Here is an 18844-nt window from a genome sequence, read left to right as displayed (position 1 = left end):
AGTCCCTTTAAAGAAAACAAAATGGGCCAATATCTCAAACGCTGCCTGCTCTTAAAAAATAAACCACAAATCAGAACTTGTCAGAAAAGCGCAATTTTATACAGGTGGTCGTCATATAATTAGAATATCATGAAAAAGCGCATTTACTTTATTCAACAGTTATTCAACTTAAACTGTGAAACTAATATATGATATAGACTCATTACATGCAGAGAGAGATATGTAGCCTTTGTTTGTTATCATTTTCATTATTCTGGCTCAGCTTGTAAAAACCCCAAATTAAAAAATGGACTGTAAGCCATCATCATCAAACTATCATAATTAGTTTCATTTTAAGTTGAATAACAGAAGTAAATGCACTTTTTCCACGATATTCTAATTATATGACGAGCACCTGCAGAGCCCTCCTCCCGTTCTCTCACCCATTAGCAAGTTTGTCATATCTCTCCATGCAGAATGATCATTACATGGGAATATTTAACACTGCTGACGTACACACCTGTTTAGCAGATTGATGTCAAATTAGCTCTTTTGCGCCGATTTGCCATATATAGGGTACACATCCATATTCATGCCTCTGCACTGCAGCGCTGGGGGAATGCTTTTGATTGGCAGCTGTAATGGAAGGCAGAATACGCGGCTTTCACCGACGTACGGTGTAGAGAGTGCTCTGGGATCTCTGGGAAATAAAAAAGCTGAATCCTAGTTCAACTTGTAATGTGGTAAAGATGTTGTGAGCAAAGTACGGTCAAGTTTGAGTTGTGTAATATTATGTTTCCCTCGTACGATCGAAATTGCAATGATGGAAATACAAAGCCATAGAAATTGTGTCACGCCTTTCTGGAGTACATCTTAAACAACAAAGGAAGTGTCTAGCATCTCGCCCAAGGACACAAGTGTAGGCCTGAACTTTGGAGTTTGTCCGCGAGTCTCCACCAACCGGCAAACTGTTATCTCTGAAAACTGTGAAAATTCATGTGAAACTTCCTATACTTACACCTAAATACCTACACCTTAACCATAGGCTTAAACTCTACCATGAAATTTATTTTCGACCTCATTCGTACTTCCTGTCACTAATCTGCTGCTGCCTGCCAATCACACCCTGCAACCTTTATCCATCAGCCAGTCACCCCTCAGGCTATTCACTCTATATGTTCCCTCTGTGTTCTATTTCAATATGCCTGTACATTGTCTAAATGAAGTTGAAGTACATTTTAAGTGGACGTATCATGCATAATTGTAGCTTAAAAATTAGGTTTTGTGTTCCTCGGAATTGATATTTCACCTCATGTAATTCGAATTACTGCGTGTCTATGGCAAATTGACGGTGCAGTATAAAGCAATATGTCTCGTTTGCTTGTCTGGTAACATGGGACTCGCCGGTGTGAAGTTATAATCCATACGAGCGAGCGCGATGTCGTCAGATCCGGGGGCCGTGGTAGGACGTTTTAAACAAATGATAAGAATTCTAAAATCGGCAAAAACTATGTTCATAAACAGGGCATTGCTTCTCTTGCACTGTAACAGATCGATCATTTCATAAAACCGTGTTAGAGGCCTGGATGCATCAGCTGTTGCCTACCGTTCACCAAAACATCCGGCGAAAATTGCAGAAGTAAACAATACCAGTGATTGCTCGTATTGTGTCCGATTGTTAGTGCATGTTTGTGCACTCAAAATAAGTGTCCAACGCCAGGGATCTTTCTCCAGATGTGGAGGCGGGCTAATGATTAGAATCACCTGGCTGGAGGATTAAGCTTATGTATGTTTTTTAGGGCTGGGACAAAATATCAGATCGGATCGCAATACTTGCTGCAATACCGAGTATCAATACTTTATCGAGTATCGCAATACTTTCATTGCTTGTGTTTGGAGGCCTTTTTATCAGGCACTCCTTTGTTTTCCAATAACAGCACTTTGTTACATTCTTCAACCTTCAATAAATGTCAAATGGCATTTGGTTTATAAACTTTGGACACATGACTTTCTTTTTACGCATTTTTAGGTAAACATATTACTTATCATAATTTCTTACTGTATCACAATACGTATCGGATCAGCCCCTGAGTATCGCAATACGTATCGGATCAGCCCCTGAGTATCACGGTACGTATCGGATCAGCCCCTGAGTATCGTGATATGTATGGGATCAGCCCCTGAGTATCGCGATACGTATCGGATCAGCCCCTGAGTATCACAATACGAATCAGATCGGCCCCTGAGTATCACAATACGTATCGGATCAGCCCCTGAGTATCACGGTACATATCGGATCAGCCCCTGAGTATCGTGATATGTATGGGATCAGCCCCTGAGTATCGCGATACGTATCGGATCAGCCCCTGAGTATCACAATACGTATCGGATCGGCCCCTGAGTATCACAATACGTATCGGATCAGCCCCTGAGTATCGCAATACGTATCGGATCAGCCCCTGAGTATCACGGTACATATCGGATCAGCCCCTGAGTATCGTGATATGTATGGGATCAGCCCCTGAGTATCGCGATACGTATCGGATCAGCCCCTGAGTATCACAATACGAATCAGATCGGCCCCTGAGTATCACAATACGTATCGGATCAGCCCCTGAGTATCACGGTACATATCGGATCAGCCCCTGAGTATCGTGATATGTATGGGATCAGCCCCTGAGTATCGCGATACGTATCGGATCAGCCCCTGAGTATCACAATACGTATCGGATCGGCCCCTGAGTATCACAATACGTATCGGATCAGCCCCTGAGTATCGCAATACGTATCGGATCAGCCCCTGAGTATCACGGTACATATCGGATCAGCCCCTGAGTATCGTGATATGTATGGGATCAGCCCCTGAGTATCGCGATACGTATCGGATCAGCCCCTGAGTATCACAATACGTATCGGATTGGCCCCTGAGTATCACAATACGTATCGGATTGGCCCCTGAGTATCACGATACGTATCGGATCGGCCCCTGAGTATCACGATACGTATCGGATTGGCCCCTGAGTATCACAATACATATCGGATCGGCCCCTGATTATCACGATATGTATCGGATCGGCCCCTGAGTATCGCGATGCGTATCGGATCGTGACAAAAGTGGATCGTCCCAGCCCTAATTTAGCGGAAGGAACAAAAGCACCCGGAGGTAACCAACGCAGAAACAAGGAGAACGTGGAAACTCCACACCAAAAGGCCCGACGCAGCCATTGAACTGTGCCACCGTGCAGTGCTAAAAAACAAAACAAAAGAATGCAAAGGTGCACAAACAAAGCACTAACGAATGACACTATTTGGGAGTGAATCGGACATGAAGAAGGGGCTAACTTTCTTACTCTCACATTCATCCTGGTCTATTGTGCATGTTTTTAGTGATGGGGGAAACCAGAGTACCCGGAGGAAACCTTGGCAGACATGGAAAGAACACGGAAAGTCCACCCAGAAGGGCCCCATCCAGCTCCGGGAACGAACCCAGGACCTTCATTATGCTGTCCGTTTGATCGGCCCATCTGCCTCTAATATGCAACAACTATAACAAAAACGGTTAAAAGTAGTCTGTGGTAGCAGGTTCTATGGTGCTGAGGGACGATCCTGCATGATATGTCCCTGTTAAATCATACTACCCACCTATTAGCTTCTTCAAGGCTAACATCGACTTCACACAGAGATGATGACACCAGGCCTAAACCCCACAGTGGGAGCGTGCCCTGACACTGGAGCGCACATGTGGCCAAATCTGTGTCCACTATGTCCGGGGCTTATCTGCTGTGTCAGTCTGAGTGACAGCTTCATCCATCAGCACCAGTAAATGCATTAGCACAGGACAGCGGTGTCACAACTTTGGCTGTCTACAAATAATTCATCAGACACTATATACAGTAGCTAGGGGAGCAGGGGACCGGCCAAATCTCCCATGTGCCAAATCCGTAGCATATAGGCAGCTTCTTCTATGGCGCGTTTCATGGGACATTTATTAAAAGTGCATATTGAGGCTTAGATGCAACTGCAACAAATGAAACGTAGAGGAGAGGAGAAGATGTGGCCATAGGTGTTTCCTATTCACTTGTCAAATATCTTTGGAGCAGTGGCAGCTGGTGGTCTTTCCAACAGGGGAGGCTCATGTTATTTATAGTAGTATAGTAGACCATTCTTACAACTAAACCAAACAATCTGGACCAGTAAAAACAAAACTTGGACTAAACAAAGAAAATCTGGGACTAAACCAGAACTAAACCAGGTTCAAAATAGGACTTAACAAACAAACCAGGCCCACATTTGGACAAAATCTGAGCTGTTGTGCTTGTGATGTAGCTCTATGTGGCTAATAGCAGCTAAAGCAGGAGGAGCTAACGCCAGGAAACACTTTTTACTCTCACAGAAGTCTCTTATCCACATTTTTTTTTTTTTTAAAGCGTCCATGAAACATGTCGTTCATGACTGAAATAAAGTCCATCTCTGTCATGTTATTCTTTTTAAGTTTCCTCTTGTGGCTTCACAGTGACAGCTGCTAATGCTAATGCTAATGCTAATGCTGCTCTCACTGACACAGAGGAGCATCAGGACGAGGACCTGTGTTTCCCTTTATTGCGGAGGCAGCCAATCAGCATTCAGCTGGTGGGTGTTACAGCTAGGGCCGATATATCGGGCCGATATGAGGTACATTATTTTACAATATCGGCTATCGGCTGACAAACATGCCAACAGGGCACACGCATTTGAGTGCCTTCACACGCTCTCACGCCACAACCCTCAAATCTCACGCTCAACCAATATATCCCTGACTTTTCGGCCCCTCGCATGTGCATTTGCTCTCTCCGCGTCAACAGTCAACAAAACAAGCGGTGACAAAAAGAAAAGGTTTGATTTGGAGCTATTTTAGCGTAACAGCAAGGAGACAGGATGCAGAGCGGGTGAAGACACAGTCCAATGTTCTGTGCATGTAAAGTGTCCAGTTAGATCTGTTGACTGATGAGCAGGGAGTCTGTTATTAAAAGTAGAAGTTTTCATCCTACGGGGGTTTGTCATGATCAGACATCTAATAGCAGCCAAGTAGAGAATTCCGCTGGATCAAATACAGCCTGTCATTGGCAAGAACAGACCATTGTGGTGAAGGTAGCTCCATGGTGAGTGTAAGGACACGATTACGTATGGGAATCACAAGTGTTTGCTCATGTGCAAAACAAGTTACAAGCAAAAGTGGATTAGCAGCATTTGTCATTTGTGTATTTTTGTTTCTAACCCAGCACTCTCGCATTTACATATCAAATTTGGGAGCACAATGATATTTTTTTTGTGTGTTCTTTGTTGAGCCTGACAAAAAAGTATTGTGCAAAGTCCTGTGTGTGCTCATAATGCATATTGTACAATTTAGCATAGAGATTTATTGCTTTTTTTCTAGTTTAATGCTGTTTTAGTTTGTATAGCTTTCTTTTTGTGACTCTGATAGCTATTAAAGGGAATAATTATATTCACATTTTAATCAAACACGCTATACAAATACTCCAGAGGATTTTCTAAATTATATGCTGCTGACTTAAAACACTCAAGTAGAATCCAAACAACGCCTAACATAAATGTTTTCAAAAGTGATATCAGGGTACATTCAAAGAATGTTTTAAACGTGTTTCTGACTTTCATGTGACTGTTCTCAAATATGCACAAAGCTTTTTCATTGTACTTTTTGGCAGGGCTGTAACGATGAAGGGGACTCACTGGGCATTTGCTGAAGGGTCCCAATTTGAAGGGGGCCCCAGAAAATTAATTCTTTAACACCAGTAAATAGACCAGCTAAAAGTATTATCCATGATCTAAATCCACCAGAATGCAGGAAATCACATCTGAATTATGCAAAATTATCTGAGGGAAAGAACCCCCAACCCCCCCTGAAAGAGCTCTCACACACTTTCAATGGCTTTTAATGGCCATTTGCCTTGGTGCAGTGCCCCCTCTGACAGATACATATACATCCTTTGAGGTACAAATGGTTTTGTCGATGTAGCAAATGCATATACTTATTTTTTGCTTTGAATTTCGGTCGATTACGAGACACTATAGCCAAGAAAACGGCCACCCAAATCAGGACCGATCGATGTCTCACTCCAAAGTTGGGTGAAAAGTTGACTGCATGCCAATATCTCCGGAACCGAAAGTGATGCCTTGTCTCTTTAAGAACCTCTGACCTTTCCGACACGCCCCCTCCACACGCTGTCTGTGGCATCAGTGTGGAGGGGGTTCTGCTGAGGAGCAGTGGTTGGTTACTCGGCTGGTGACAAAAGCTCGGAGGCGTCTCCAGGAGGTGGGGGCGTTCCTAGGAGGACTCAGGCAAACCTATCCCTAAAATGGCTGCCATCAGAGTTTTTACAGATTACTCGAAAATACGTGAATGTGCCAAGGCAACACTTCAGGCATGTTTTTAATGAGAGAATGACATAATGACATGATGTAAAGCCTCAAAAAGTCGATTTTGCATAATACCCCCCCTTTAATACATGTTTAACTATAGGCCATTTGAGAGATAAAAAAATTAAATTAAATGACTTAAAGTATCGGCCTATATATCGTCTATCGGCCATGTCAACCACCTTCATATCGGTATTGGACCCCAAAAATACATATCGATCGGACCCTAGTTACAACCTGTCGTCTGCTTTGATACTGAGACTCCGATCAATTAATATCCGGCCAATCAGAGGCTGTATTCTAATAAGCGAGCATCAATGGAATTTCACATCAAACTTCTGGCAGCGCTGAGGGACGAGGAGACGACAGCGAAGACCACACTGAAACACCTGATCAACAGCTGACTTTCTCACAAAACTTAACACACGTTTGAGCTTTGAAACATGTTGTAACGCTGACGATCATAATCTTGCTTAATTGGGTTGTTTCTTCTTCTACTGCTGCCTTTCGCTAAACCTTTCCCTCTCGCCAAATTAACATCAGTGTGTGCATTCAGGACACACACAAGAACGAGTGCGTTACACAATGGCATTTGCCCAGTGGTTTATTTATCTATTTTTTTTTCAGGACAAACTGACCCACCGATACTGACTTATGTAAGCTAGCTTTTAACTTTACCCCCACGCGAACCCTCCCAACTCCCCCGAACCCCCGGACGGCCAGCCTGCTTTCTACGCACTTAAAATTATTTTTTTCATAACATCCAGTGTAGCCCAGTGCGCTCCTCACATCCACTTGTAGTTCAAATATATTAATACAGATCAAGTGGGCCATTGACTGCCTCTTTCCAAGGCCATTTAAAAGCCATGCAAAACTAGCAGAGCAACTCCAATCAAAAGGAGAGATAATGACCTTGTTTTTGTTCCATTTCCGCACACCACAACTACAAAGTCCACCAGCCAAAATAGAAATTTGCATGGATTAACATAAAATAAGCCACTCAATAAGAAGACAATGGCATCTCTGTGGGAAAAGTATGCTTGGTGTTTGGGGCTTCTCACAAGTCCCTGCATAGTTGCAACTTTTATTACCACCTCCAACGCAGAGGCATAATTTCAACAGACATTTTCTCGTAATACTATGCTGTGTTATAGCATTAATTGCAAATGCAAAAGGTGTGATGTGTAGAACTAACCAATTAGAGCTCGCATCCCGTTTGGAATACTAAGAATTTTTTTAAGGCTTCACTTCCTTGTAACTTAGATCTGTGAAATAGGTGGTGTGACAAAGGTATAAATGGAATCGAAAGTGATACTGGTGACAAAAGGCAGACTTGGAGGCTCAAATTTAAATATGCAAAGGAGCTATAATAGCGACATAGAGATCTTGTGAGAAAAGGAAGTGTGATAAATATTCTGGGTAAATTCTGAACTGGAAAGAAGCAGCATATTCTTGAGAGGCTATCTGAAGCCTTCAGAGGAGAAAGATCACTTGCTGGCTTTCTTTTTCACTTTTTCAAAAGGAATAAACAACGTAAACAAACGGCGCAAACCTTCTGCCATACGCTAGAGCCTGAAACGTTTCCAGAAAGACTTGGGTCAAAAGCATCAATCGAATCTTTAAACTCACGATTTTACATACTCCACATGTCCGGGTTGCCAGGGGAGCATAATGAAGTCATGCCATATTAAGTGAGATGTGTCCTTTACAATATGCAGTAGGAATAGTAGTAAGACAGAACTTCAATATTATTCAATGTATAGAAATAAGAAAAATGTACAGGAAAAACATAATCTGCAATGCCAGAGAGTACATGGTACATACGTAGTCCCTTGATGTAATTCAAATGTAATTGATATTAGTTGATAACTTTGCTTGTTTCCTTTTAGAATCTGTTGATTTTTGATCCCAACATGAAAACATTTTCTCTTTTTCCTGTTTTGTTGTTCCACATTACAACCCTGGGAAGTGGGACACACTGGGAGAGCATCTCATGCACTTGATTCAAATCAAACAACCCGTCGTCACAAACTGCCTTCCATCATTTGAAAGCACACAGTCTTCTATGTTGGGAATACGTACTCGTTGAAGATGAGGTCGGGGGCGAAGTACAGCATTTGTCCGTTGGTGTGTTTGTAGGATCTCCAGCTGAGAGAGAAGGAGGACAGACACATCCACGAGTACTGGATCAGCGTGATCTGGTCTTCGATGGGCAGACCACGGAAACCTGGGGAAACAGACGTGGGTGAACATACAAAAAATACCACCTTTCAATTCCCTAACACTTGAGCTTAGCAAGCCAGGAAGATCAACTTCAGCGTTCCACGACAATTATGGCATCGACAATGATAGAACAAGAGAAGGGCTAGATGTTGGGTTAGCTCCGTAAACACCTCATTACGGTTCCCTTACACTTCCGAGGCATCTATATATCGACGCCAAGTTTTTGTACGCGTGCCCGAATACCACCAATCATCCAGCACAGTGTACAAATATTTGCCCAGACTCGAGAGGCACGGAGTAGCGCTCACCCATTCTTACTTCATGCAAATCCCACAAGGCCCGCGGTTATTGGCATGTTGTCTATGGAGCTCCTAAAATAGAGTCAACTAGGAGGTCTGCCAAAATCTCAATCAAAGTCTGGCAGCAAACTCCTCGACATGAAAAAGATAGGCCAGCTGAGGACACACACGGTGACTTATGGAGGCTTAGGCTCAGGTTTGTGTTGATCCGTGTGTCAATCAGCCGCTCATTCGTTTGATGACAGGTATGTGATGTGCGTGGTCTCAAAGAAAGCTCAGCACTCTCTGTATGTGGATGGGAAGGTGGTAATGAAAAACTATTAAAAAGTCATGCAGGAGTTTTCCATGGTACACAAAGGTTCCCATGCCGTCAGGTGTGCTGGGATATTATAGAGTTGAGGATGTTTTGGCTTTCACCTCCAGCAGGCTGGATTTACAGTATACTGGTGTAGTGAGGAGAGGTTTTGCAGGAAAGAAAGAGGGTCTAGACACACAGGGAATTCACAAGAGAACGTCACTCAGTCCACCACGCAAAACCACTGCAGCACTGGAAGAAGTTTTAGTCCAAAACAAACCAGCTCCTTCACAGTTTGTGGGTGTTATCGTCGCGTTTGGTTTAATTCACTGACAATCTGTGCGTGTAAGTCCCCACCCTTTCAAAAATACTGGTATGCAAGATGGTAAAAAGAAACAAAGAGGCGGGTGGGATTAAATAAGAGCATGTTTTGTAGTGGAGGCAATTTGAGTAGCACCATCTCATGGAACGCCTCCCGCGGGAGGTGTTCCAGGCATGTCCTAGCCGGACAAGGCCTCGTGGAAGGCCCAGGGCACGCTGGTGGGACTATGTCTCCGAGCTGGCCTGGTGTCGCCTCGGGGTCCTCTCAGAACAGCTGGAGGAGGTGTGTGTGGATCGGGAAGTCTGGGCATCTCTGCTGAGACTGCTGCCCCCGCGACCCGGCCCCAGATAAAGCGGAAGAAAATGGATGGATGGATGGATGGATGGATGGATGGATGGATGGATGGATGGATGGATGGATGGCATCTCATGGAATCAGCAGGATGATATATTGCAATTACTGTATTGGATTATTTTACTAAACCATCTCAACACACTTTATGTTCCATTAAATACAGTGGCGCAGTTGGTAGAGCGGGTCGTCTCATGATCGGAAGGTCCGGGGTTCGATCCCAGCTCCTGAATGTGCTCTTGGGCAAGACACTTCACCCAACTTCCCTCCAGCGTCTGCGTACATTAGTGCATGAATGAGAGAGTGAATGGGTGACTGGTTCCTTACTGCAAAGCGCTTTGGGCCTAATGAAGGTATAGAAAAGCGCTATATAAGTTGAGGCTATTTACATTAATATACAAAATGAGTTATTGGTGTTTGATCAAACCAAATCAAGGTACAACATGGTGTATAATGAAGAACGTCACGATGACCAAAGTACACAGATGTCAATGGTACCATGTGTTTAACTGTTTTCGTCTGCGTTCATCCATCGAATTGATTGTGTGACCCGCTCTCGTGTCCACTTTGAGGAAATCACTCAAACTTGACCATAGAGAACGTAACTATTGACGTTCCACTTGATGGTTTAAAGTCTCCCGCACATCCTGCCTCAGTCGATCTGTGTTAACTCACCTCATCTGCAGTACAATCTAAAGCGTGTGCAGGCAGTGGCATAACTCAAAGTCAAGGTACACATTTTTGACCCTTCCGTCTGGCTCCCCTTCTATTTATACCCGCGGATATGGCAAGCAGACACCCAGGAGGTATCAAATATTTGCAATACAGCAAATGAAACTGCGTCAAAGAGCTACCTGCGCCGCATCCTTCAATACGTCGTCACTGACTGGCATCTGTTTTTGGGAGGGAACTTGCTCATTCCTTTTCTTTTTTTTAAGCATACTTTATTCCTGCTTATGCGCCGAACTGAAAAATGATAGACATCGGATCGTCTTCTCAACATCAGAGGGGGCTGACTGAAGGGAACTCTGTTTTGGAAGCCTTAATCTTGATTCTATTTAATGGTCAAATTGGATTTCCTCATAATCTTGTAGGAGCTTTGCGGAATCATTTTGTGATCTAATATTTGGAAATGGTTTGGCCCGATATAACCAGGGTAATGAATAATTCAAAATATTGAGATGTAAAGTTGAGATGTAAGCGCGTTATCCTCATCAAGACCCGCTCCGTAATTGAAGGATACACAAGCTTCGGGATGCAATATTTACTGCGACTCGGGGCTGAGCAAGTCTGACGCGTTGTTTGGTCCGTGGAGTTTGTAATTTCCACTTTGAGAAGAGTTAGTGATGTGCGCGCAACTTAATGCTGCCGGTGTGGACTTAAAGTGAGATCTCGCGCTGTACATGACAGGAAAGCAAATGCGACGGTTAGGTGACAAAAAACATGGAAACTCAAAAGACTAAAGTGTGAGAATAACTGCCAAAAAAAACTGTTAAAGATTTAAAGGTTCGAGCCTCTCAGACATCACCGAACACACAATTGGACACTTTGGGTATCAAAGCGCTTCCTCTGCCCCACCGCTGTCACGCTATACAATTCAACACCTGTCAGTCCTTTCACAAATGCTGCTGGACAATGTGGCTTATTGAAGATTTTACTTTAGAAATGAAGCTTCAGCGGAAATTCAACCTTGAAGACCTACCTGCAGCCTTCATTCATTGGCAGCCTTTACCAATCATAATCACAGCCCCAGTTCAGGCCGCACCTTCACGTCGGTGTTAATTTTGACAACATATTTTTTTAACTAGTTTTAGTCTTTGTCTTGTGAGGAAAATGTAATGCAATTTTAGTCAAGATTTAGTCGGGAAAAAAAATCTATTTTAGTTTAATTTTAGTCGACTAAAATTGCAAGTAAATTAAATTCTGTCGACTTTACATTTATAATATTCATTATAATCATATTTAATCTTGTTCCTCTGCTTCATGGAGCTTCTCCCACATGAACAAAGCTCAGAGCGGTTCCTTTGGCCTTGAATGTACATGATATGTACATGAAGGATCTTTCAGACTGTCAATAGACGTTTGGATGATTTTAGTCTCTCCTTTTCATTTTGATTGAGTCAGATTTTATCCATCCATCCATCCATCCATCCATCCATCCATCCATCCATCCATTTTCTTCCACTTTATCCAGGGCCGGGTCGCGGGGGCAGCAGTCTCAGCAGAGATGCCCAGACTTCCCGATCCACGCACACCTCCTCCAGCTGTTCTGGGGGGACCCCGAGGCGACACCAGGCCAGCTCGGAGACATAGTCCCACCAGCGTTTCCTGGGCCTTCCACGTCTCACTAGGACATGCCTGGAACACCTCCCGCGGGAGGCGACCAGGAGGCATCCGGAACAGATGCCCTAGCCACCTCAGCTGGCTCCTTTCGACGTAAAGGAGCAGCGACTCTACTCCGAGCTCCAAGCGGGTAACTGAGCTCCTCACCCGATCTCGAAGGATGCGCCCAGCCACCCTGCGAAGGAAACTCATTTCGGCCACTTGTATTCGCAATCTTGTCCTTTCGGTCATTACCCCGATCTCATGACCATAGGTGAGAGTGAGAACGGAGGAGTTCAAGAGTCAGATTTTAGTCGACTAAAATATCTGGACATTTTAGTCATAGTTTTAGTCTCATGAAAAACGTTTAATTTAGTTTTAGTCCAATTTTAGTCAGCAAAAATATTACTTTGACTAAAATTAAGACAAAATATTTTAGTCGACGAAATGAACTGCCTCACGTCAGCCCATCATCGCAGCTGCTCATGCTGCTTCAGTCAGCCCTTCTCAAGCTCTCCGGTCAATCACTCGGCCATTTCCCAACCGTGCTGCGACCTTCCTCTGCCCCTCCTCCGCCTGGCCTCTCCTTGGCTCTCCTCGTCGTCTGTGAACTTGCCATCTCGGGTCTCGTCCTACCACCACCATCAATCCATCAATGCCATATATTCCATATCATTACGGGGGGTCTGAGCCCAAATCATGTTCAAATCTGATTTTACAGATAACAAATCGTAATGTTGACTAATTCACGATTACATGGTTGAAGTAGTCTGTCACTAACGTAAAAGCACTCTGTCTCACAGGGTATACTGGCTTGGTAGAGAACCATGATGCTAACAGCTATCAATAAAAATGTTTACTGACTTGCAGCATCAGGTATTAGTACGTCCACAGACTTGTACTTGTTCCCATACAGCTTGTTGTTTTTATTTAATTATTCATTCGTATTTTCTTAGTGCTGCTACAAAATGCACACCTTCAAACAGCGCCATAAGGAAATCAATGTCATACAGCCTTCACCGGGAATTCACTGAGAACAATGAACATTTTCTGAGATGGAATTTAACAAAGGTACAATACCCCCTTTTCTTTAATGACATTTAACCAAAACTATGCAAAATAAATGTTAGAGTTGGTTGTGAATAGATATTTAATATCTAAATTTCAGGGGTTGCCACATCCTGAAAAGTTGGTAATAAAAGAGGAAGAAGTTTCTCAAAGCTCCCACAGAGCCACAAGACCCGCCAGTCCCTCCTCGAAAACCTTTACATGACCTTATCATACTGCCAGGGCTGCACAACATGAGAAAAAAATGGTGCTATAAATATATTATATATGTCCTAATTATTGTGATAATTCGCTAAACTACCACGCCACTTCATCTCATACTCATCCATAACATGTTTTTTTTTATTTTTATCACTTTACACAGTCACTAACCTGGAAGTACTTTGGCCCACTTGACCATGCGCACCATCTGTTTGCCGGCCAGGCGGTTGAGGCTGGACAGCAGGTGGTCCGTGGTGTCGGGCTGGGTGTTGTCGTAGCCCGAGTACACCTCCTCCGGCTCGATCAGCTCCAGCACGCTGCAGATGGAGGGGGGCAGGAAGGGCGTGACCACCCCGGGGCCGTGGGGCACGAGGGCGGAGGCGGCACTGGCGCTCAGGTCCTTCTCCGAGCACAGGTATCCGCCGGCGCCCGCCCCGGCCTCTTTGGCGCTCTGGAGGTCCTCGTGCAGACCCTTCAGCTTCCCCAGCTTCTTAGACTTCCGCGCTGTGGGGACGAAGAAGACGGTGTGTTATAGGTACTGTGGTATTGTTCCAAGTAACTATCTTTTAAAACTTGTATCAGTTATGGATGCAAATGTACAAACGTTTTGCCATTGAAATCACAGAAACATTAGCTATCTGTTTCTACAAATGCGTACGTGTGTTGCCTGTTTTGAATCGAGCGTTCAAAACAGGCGTTCTATCCCCATACAAATGAATGGTAAAGCTAGGCTCTGTATTCAAGTATTGCGAGGTATGGCATGTGGCCATCGGATGTGTATTCAATCCCACCAAAAACAGAAACTTAAAGGTGCATTATGTAACATTTTGTGCAGAAAAAAAGTTAATATGAGTGCCAGTTTGACCTTTGTCCATCACGGTGGCCTCTAGGATGCTTTTTTCTTTCTTTCTAGTGTCTTAGTTTTCTGTTTTTTATCAACTGAAATGAACAGTCTCCATGGTTCCATCAGAAAACCTACCAGAAAACCCTAAAAAGTCCTGGAGTGCCACCAAGATGGAATGTAAAGGTGTCAAGTTAGAGGGTCACTGAAAGGTCAAATACGCAGTAATATAAGAACAACAAAAGTTACGTAATGCACTTTTAACTGAATATGAGTTAGCATTTAGCTCAGAGGCCACTTTTATAAGGTAATTCATATCTAAAGCAAAATCTCAAAAGGCCTGTATGTTAATTAGTGATTTCTAACTAGGCTTTGACCTAAATGTGGTTGATGAGTGAACAGCTGAAAACATCTGGATCATCCATAATTTGAGATGTTTGATGGTTCAATGCTAACAGCTATAGGAAAAAACACATTGCACAACCTAACTACGCTTCTCCTTTTTATTTCTAAAACTATATTTTGTCCTGAATTCTTAATTGCTAACAGTCCTCCTGTCTATATCTAGAAATGTTATGAGGTAATTACATATACACAGCATTTCCAGTAGATCTAAATGAAAAAGAAATATACAGAAACATACACTTTTTTTCCCCTTTTAGAATTCCCTATAGAATTCTTTTTTCAGCAGTAACTAAAGTAACAGTTTTATTTTTTATTTCATTTTTATTTTATTTTTATCACTGGCTGATGTTAAATCTCGAGTGGGACAATGTGCACTGAGTAATAAAGGTTTTTCTTTTCTTCATTCTTCATTTTGACCTGAATGAATAGATCTAATATACGGTTAGCTTTCACGGCTGCCATTCTCGCTGACGTCTTAAAGCTTTTATTTGTGATTCATGGTCATCTGCTGCTTTTCAACACCTTTAGCAGAGAATTTCTTTAGGCACACATCTGTTTACTCCCGCTCATGTGTGCTTATGGGGACACAGTATGCTTGTGCAAAGAGTCATCTGCTGGGGTGCTAACTGCCAGGTACAAAACACGTTTTTTACAAACACATTCCTGGCCCGTTTTTATGCATCCGTTTTTGTATCAGTAGATGGAGATGTTGAGCAATAATGCAGTATATCTATATTAACTTTTTAGACTAACTGTGTTGAAAGGTGAGAGGTGACAGCATCAATGTTCTCTTACGTTAGCAAACAGAAACATGCTAATAGGCTAACAATACCTTATGCGTAAGTCTATGTTCTTACAACTTTGCTCCTAGGAGTAGTTTTTGTCACACAGTGCTTTTTACTTGTACTTGAGTAACATTATTATTAAATAAATCTTGCTTGGGTAAAACATATGGTTAGTCTTTCCACCGTCAGTGAATCTCTAAGTGCTCAAAACTTTAGCACAGGAGTCACCTGCCGAGCGTTACTGCCTGACGCACTTATGCCAGTGCCCATGGGCCGGTCACAGGGTCTTCAGCTGAGAACCACCCTTCACCGATGTTTTCGCCCCTTTGATATCAGCACACCTCTGGGTGGTGGGGCCAGCATTAAGGCATCTCTCCATTGCCCCCTGTGACCGGCCCTAAGACCCTTGATTTCCCCACTTTGGCTCCCTGCCCCGGAGCCACAACCAGAAGCTCCCTGTCTCAGCTTTTCTCTCTGCCCTCCTTCTCTTAGGGCCCATCACTCCAAAGACTTTCAGCAGGTGGTGGATAGACCTGCCAACAACATCCAATTTCGACTCGGTATATGCGAGTTCTCCAGTCGCCATTTCTGTACTCTGCTGCAGAAATGGTGCAAAGTGCAATTGTATATCAATTGAACTTTTTGTCATGTACATACGCATGCCAGGGGTTCCACAAGTCATGATGTACACGACTGCGCGCACACTACGGGCCTATCTCATCGGCCTGGAGACTAGTTGGAGACCCAAGTTTCCGCTGGTCACAGGGATGTCTCCGAGACGTCCCCTGGAGATTAGGCGAGTCTCCAGTCTCGGTGAAAACTAACAAGTTTGATTTCAGTGGAATCTCCGCATGGTCTCAGAGAGGTCTCCAAGAGGTCTCCAAGAGGTCTCCGAGAGGTCTCAAGCAGTGGATCTGATATCACCAAGTAATTAAGAGTCCAGGGCCAATGCCAGAGTTGTTTGCCCAGGACCAATGTTAGGGTTCGGGTTCGGCTGATTAGCTGGCCGTAACATTTGTCCTGGGCAAACAACTTTACATTGGCCCTGGACTCTTTAATTACTTGGTGATATCAGATAGACCGTCTCAAGCAGTTGTGGCAATGGTACGAACACTGTTGTCTTTCACCTTTTGACACGTGATCTCCCTGCAATGTCTCCAAGACCTTTCATTGCAAGGTTTATTCTCGCAATAATCCCATGATTTAATGTTTTAAGAAATGGTTGGTCAATATGCCACCGGCCGCCATATTGGATCATTTTTCTAATGCACATAATGTCAAACTGAACCTAAATTGAAGTTACAAAGCTATCCTGCCTCTCTCGGATTATTAGCAACTATGATTAAAAGGTCTAACGTAATATAAAAAAGTGTTCTGGTGACTGAAAGATACAGTAGATGCCATGTAAATATTGCTCCCGGCCAAAAGATGCAGTTTGGTTTATTTATGCAATTTCAGACTTTTAGAGAAAGATATCGATCCGTTTCTGCCAAGTCTATGGAAGGCTGTCTGTTATCCTCATATATGGAGCTGTCTCTCCATGGAAATCCGAGTCAGTTTAATATAAAGCGATATTCCGGCTAATTTACCGCGCTGCCACTTTAGAACAACACCTTTTAAAAAGAACTTAAACGCAGTAAACGCCGAGGAAATAACCAAATAACACTAAACAACAGGTCTGTGAAATGTGGATAACACAGATGCCGCAAGGTATTACAGAAACAGGTGTGGGAGCGAGGCGAGGATTAGGAAGAAGTTAGCTCTACGCACTGTTTTGACGGCTCATTTTGACAAAGTGGGGACGAGCTGCTTTTGAAATGGCAGCCGTTCACACATTTCCCCTTCACTCGTTATCAAACTGCTGTGAAACTATCGTCTGTTTCGCATTTCAAAGATCTAACCTTGGATTAAATGAGGTAAAGCCACGCCGGGCCGCCGCTTCAATCAGTCGCCGTGTCCTTTCAGAGACGCCGTACTGGAAGGTATTTTGCAGTTAAAAGCTCATATCCGTAGTATTTTATTGTTACTGTACTATAATAGCATAAATAGTTATGGCAGGCTTTATTGTGGGGACATTGATTCTCTGCATTTGGCTTATCTGTTAATGCCGTTGTAGCAGCGGGAGCAGTGGATGGAACGCAGCGCTCAGGGATCTAGAGTACCAGGTTTATTGTACACATTTAAAGGTAGTGTATGCACTTTTTTGTTTAATATTCCACGAACATGGCTGACTTGTGTCTCCAGGTATGAGGTGAACATGCTGAAATCAAGTATGGCCAAACCCGTACGGCTAACACCAGTTTGGACATTTACTAACTCTTGACTAACTCTTGTGTTTTCAGCTTTAAATTGAGAAATATCATGTTTGCATATTAAGCCTGGTTCACAAGGCAGGATAATAAGGCCGATTTTAGCCCTGATTCTCCCCTTCCGACAATCTTAAAGGAACAGGCCACCGTTTTTCCACACTGAGATATGTTCTTACCTGGGCTTAGACGAGTTGATGCGTACCTGTCTGGACCTTGTGCGTGCTCTCCCAATGTATTCCTATAGCTCCAAACGGGGGTGAAGTTGGAAGCTACCACGCTCTTCCACGGGCACGCACAAGGACCAGACAGGTACGTATCAACTCGTCTAAGCTCAGGTAAGAACACATCACAGTATGGAACAACTGTGTGCCCTCAGTCACGCAAAAAGACCAAACATGTTGTTAGCATTTGGCCTCTCCCAGTATATTCCTATGGCACCAAATGGGGTGAAGTTGGATGGCAACCCTTAAGGCAGGGGTGTCCAAAGTGCGGCCCAGGGGCCAAATGCGGCCCTCAGACCAATATTTGGTGGCCCTCAGCCTTGTCACTGAATCGGTACACATCTTCAGAGATTGTCCTATTTATTTGAAAAGTTATAATTCTACACAATTCTAACCTAACAACTAATATTTTATTGTGAGACAGAGCTGGCATGAAGGTTTTAAGCATAAATAAAGGTGTGGGGTACAATTTAAACCTCTGCTAGTCCAAGGTTTCGTGGCACTAACCACCGAACTATGGCCCTTCACCCCGAGTTTGCTTCAGTATGCGGCCCCCCATGAAAAAAGTTTGGACATCCCTGCCTTAAGGCAACCTAAGTTCAGTCGTCATTATAGTGTCTTCTTCAAACCACTAAGAGCCAATGACAGCCAACAGGATCACTCTATTTGAGCTGCTGCTATGATGTGGACCCTGGACACTCCTGCTTTCATAACTATTTTCTCTAGGAAGGTTCATTACTGTGTTTAGCATTTCACCTTTTGTTTCAACGGTATTCGCGTGATTTCGATCTGTCGTCTTTCAAATATTT

At 43.5% G+C, this 18844-nt stretch overlaps 2 protein-coding genes across 3 annotated transcripts in view; both read right to left on the bottom strand.

The window, feature by feature from the left end:
• Positions 1-18844, bottom strand: part of nr3c2 (nuclear receptor subfamily 3, group C, member 2) — a 142459-nt gene that overhangs the window by 21670 nt on the left and 101945 nt on the right. For both annotated transcript variants that reach the window (XM_079552694.1, XM_079552693.1), the window contains exons 5-6: positions 13646-13978; positions 8476-8620 (exon numbers count right to left, since the gene is read on the bottom strand). In XM_079552694.1, coding sequence (XP_079408820.1) covers positions 8476-8620; positions 13646-13978 — 478 coding nt within the window. The remainder of the gene's footprint in view (positions 1-8475; positions 8621-13645; positions 13979-18844) is intronic.
• Positions 15749-18844, bottom strand: part of lrba (LPS-responsive vesicle trafficking, beach and anchor containing) — a 462623-nt gene continuing 459527 nt past the window's right edge. The window contains exon 57 of the mRNA XM_079552680.1: positions 15749-15758. The gene's annotated coding sequence lies outside the window, so the exon portion shown is untranslated. The remainder of the gene's footprint in view (positions 15759-18844) is intronic.

The sequence above is a fragment of the Gobius niger genome (genome assembly GCF_951799975.1).
Source record: "Gobius niger genome assembly, chromosome: 3".
In the NCBI taxonomy this organism is placed as follows: Eukaryota; Metazoa; Chordata; class Actinopteri; order Gobiiformes; family Gobiidae; genus Gobius; species Gobius niger.
Note: the sequence above shows the minus strand (reverse complement) of the source record. Positions and strands in the feature narration are given on the sequence as shown.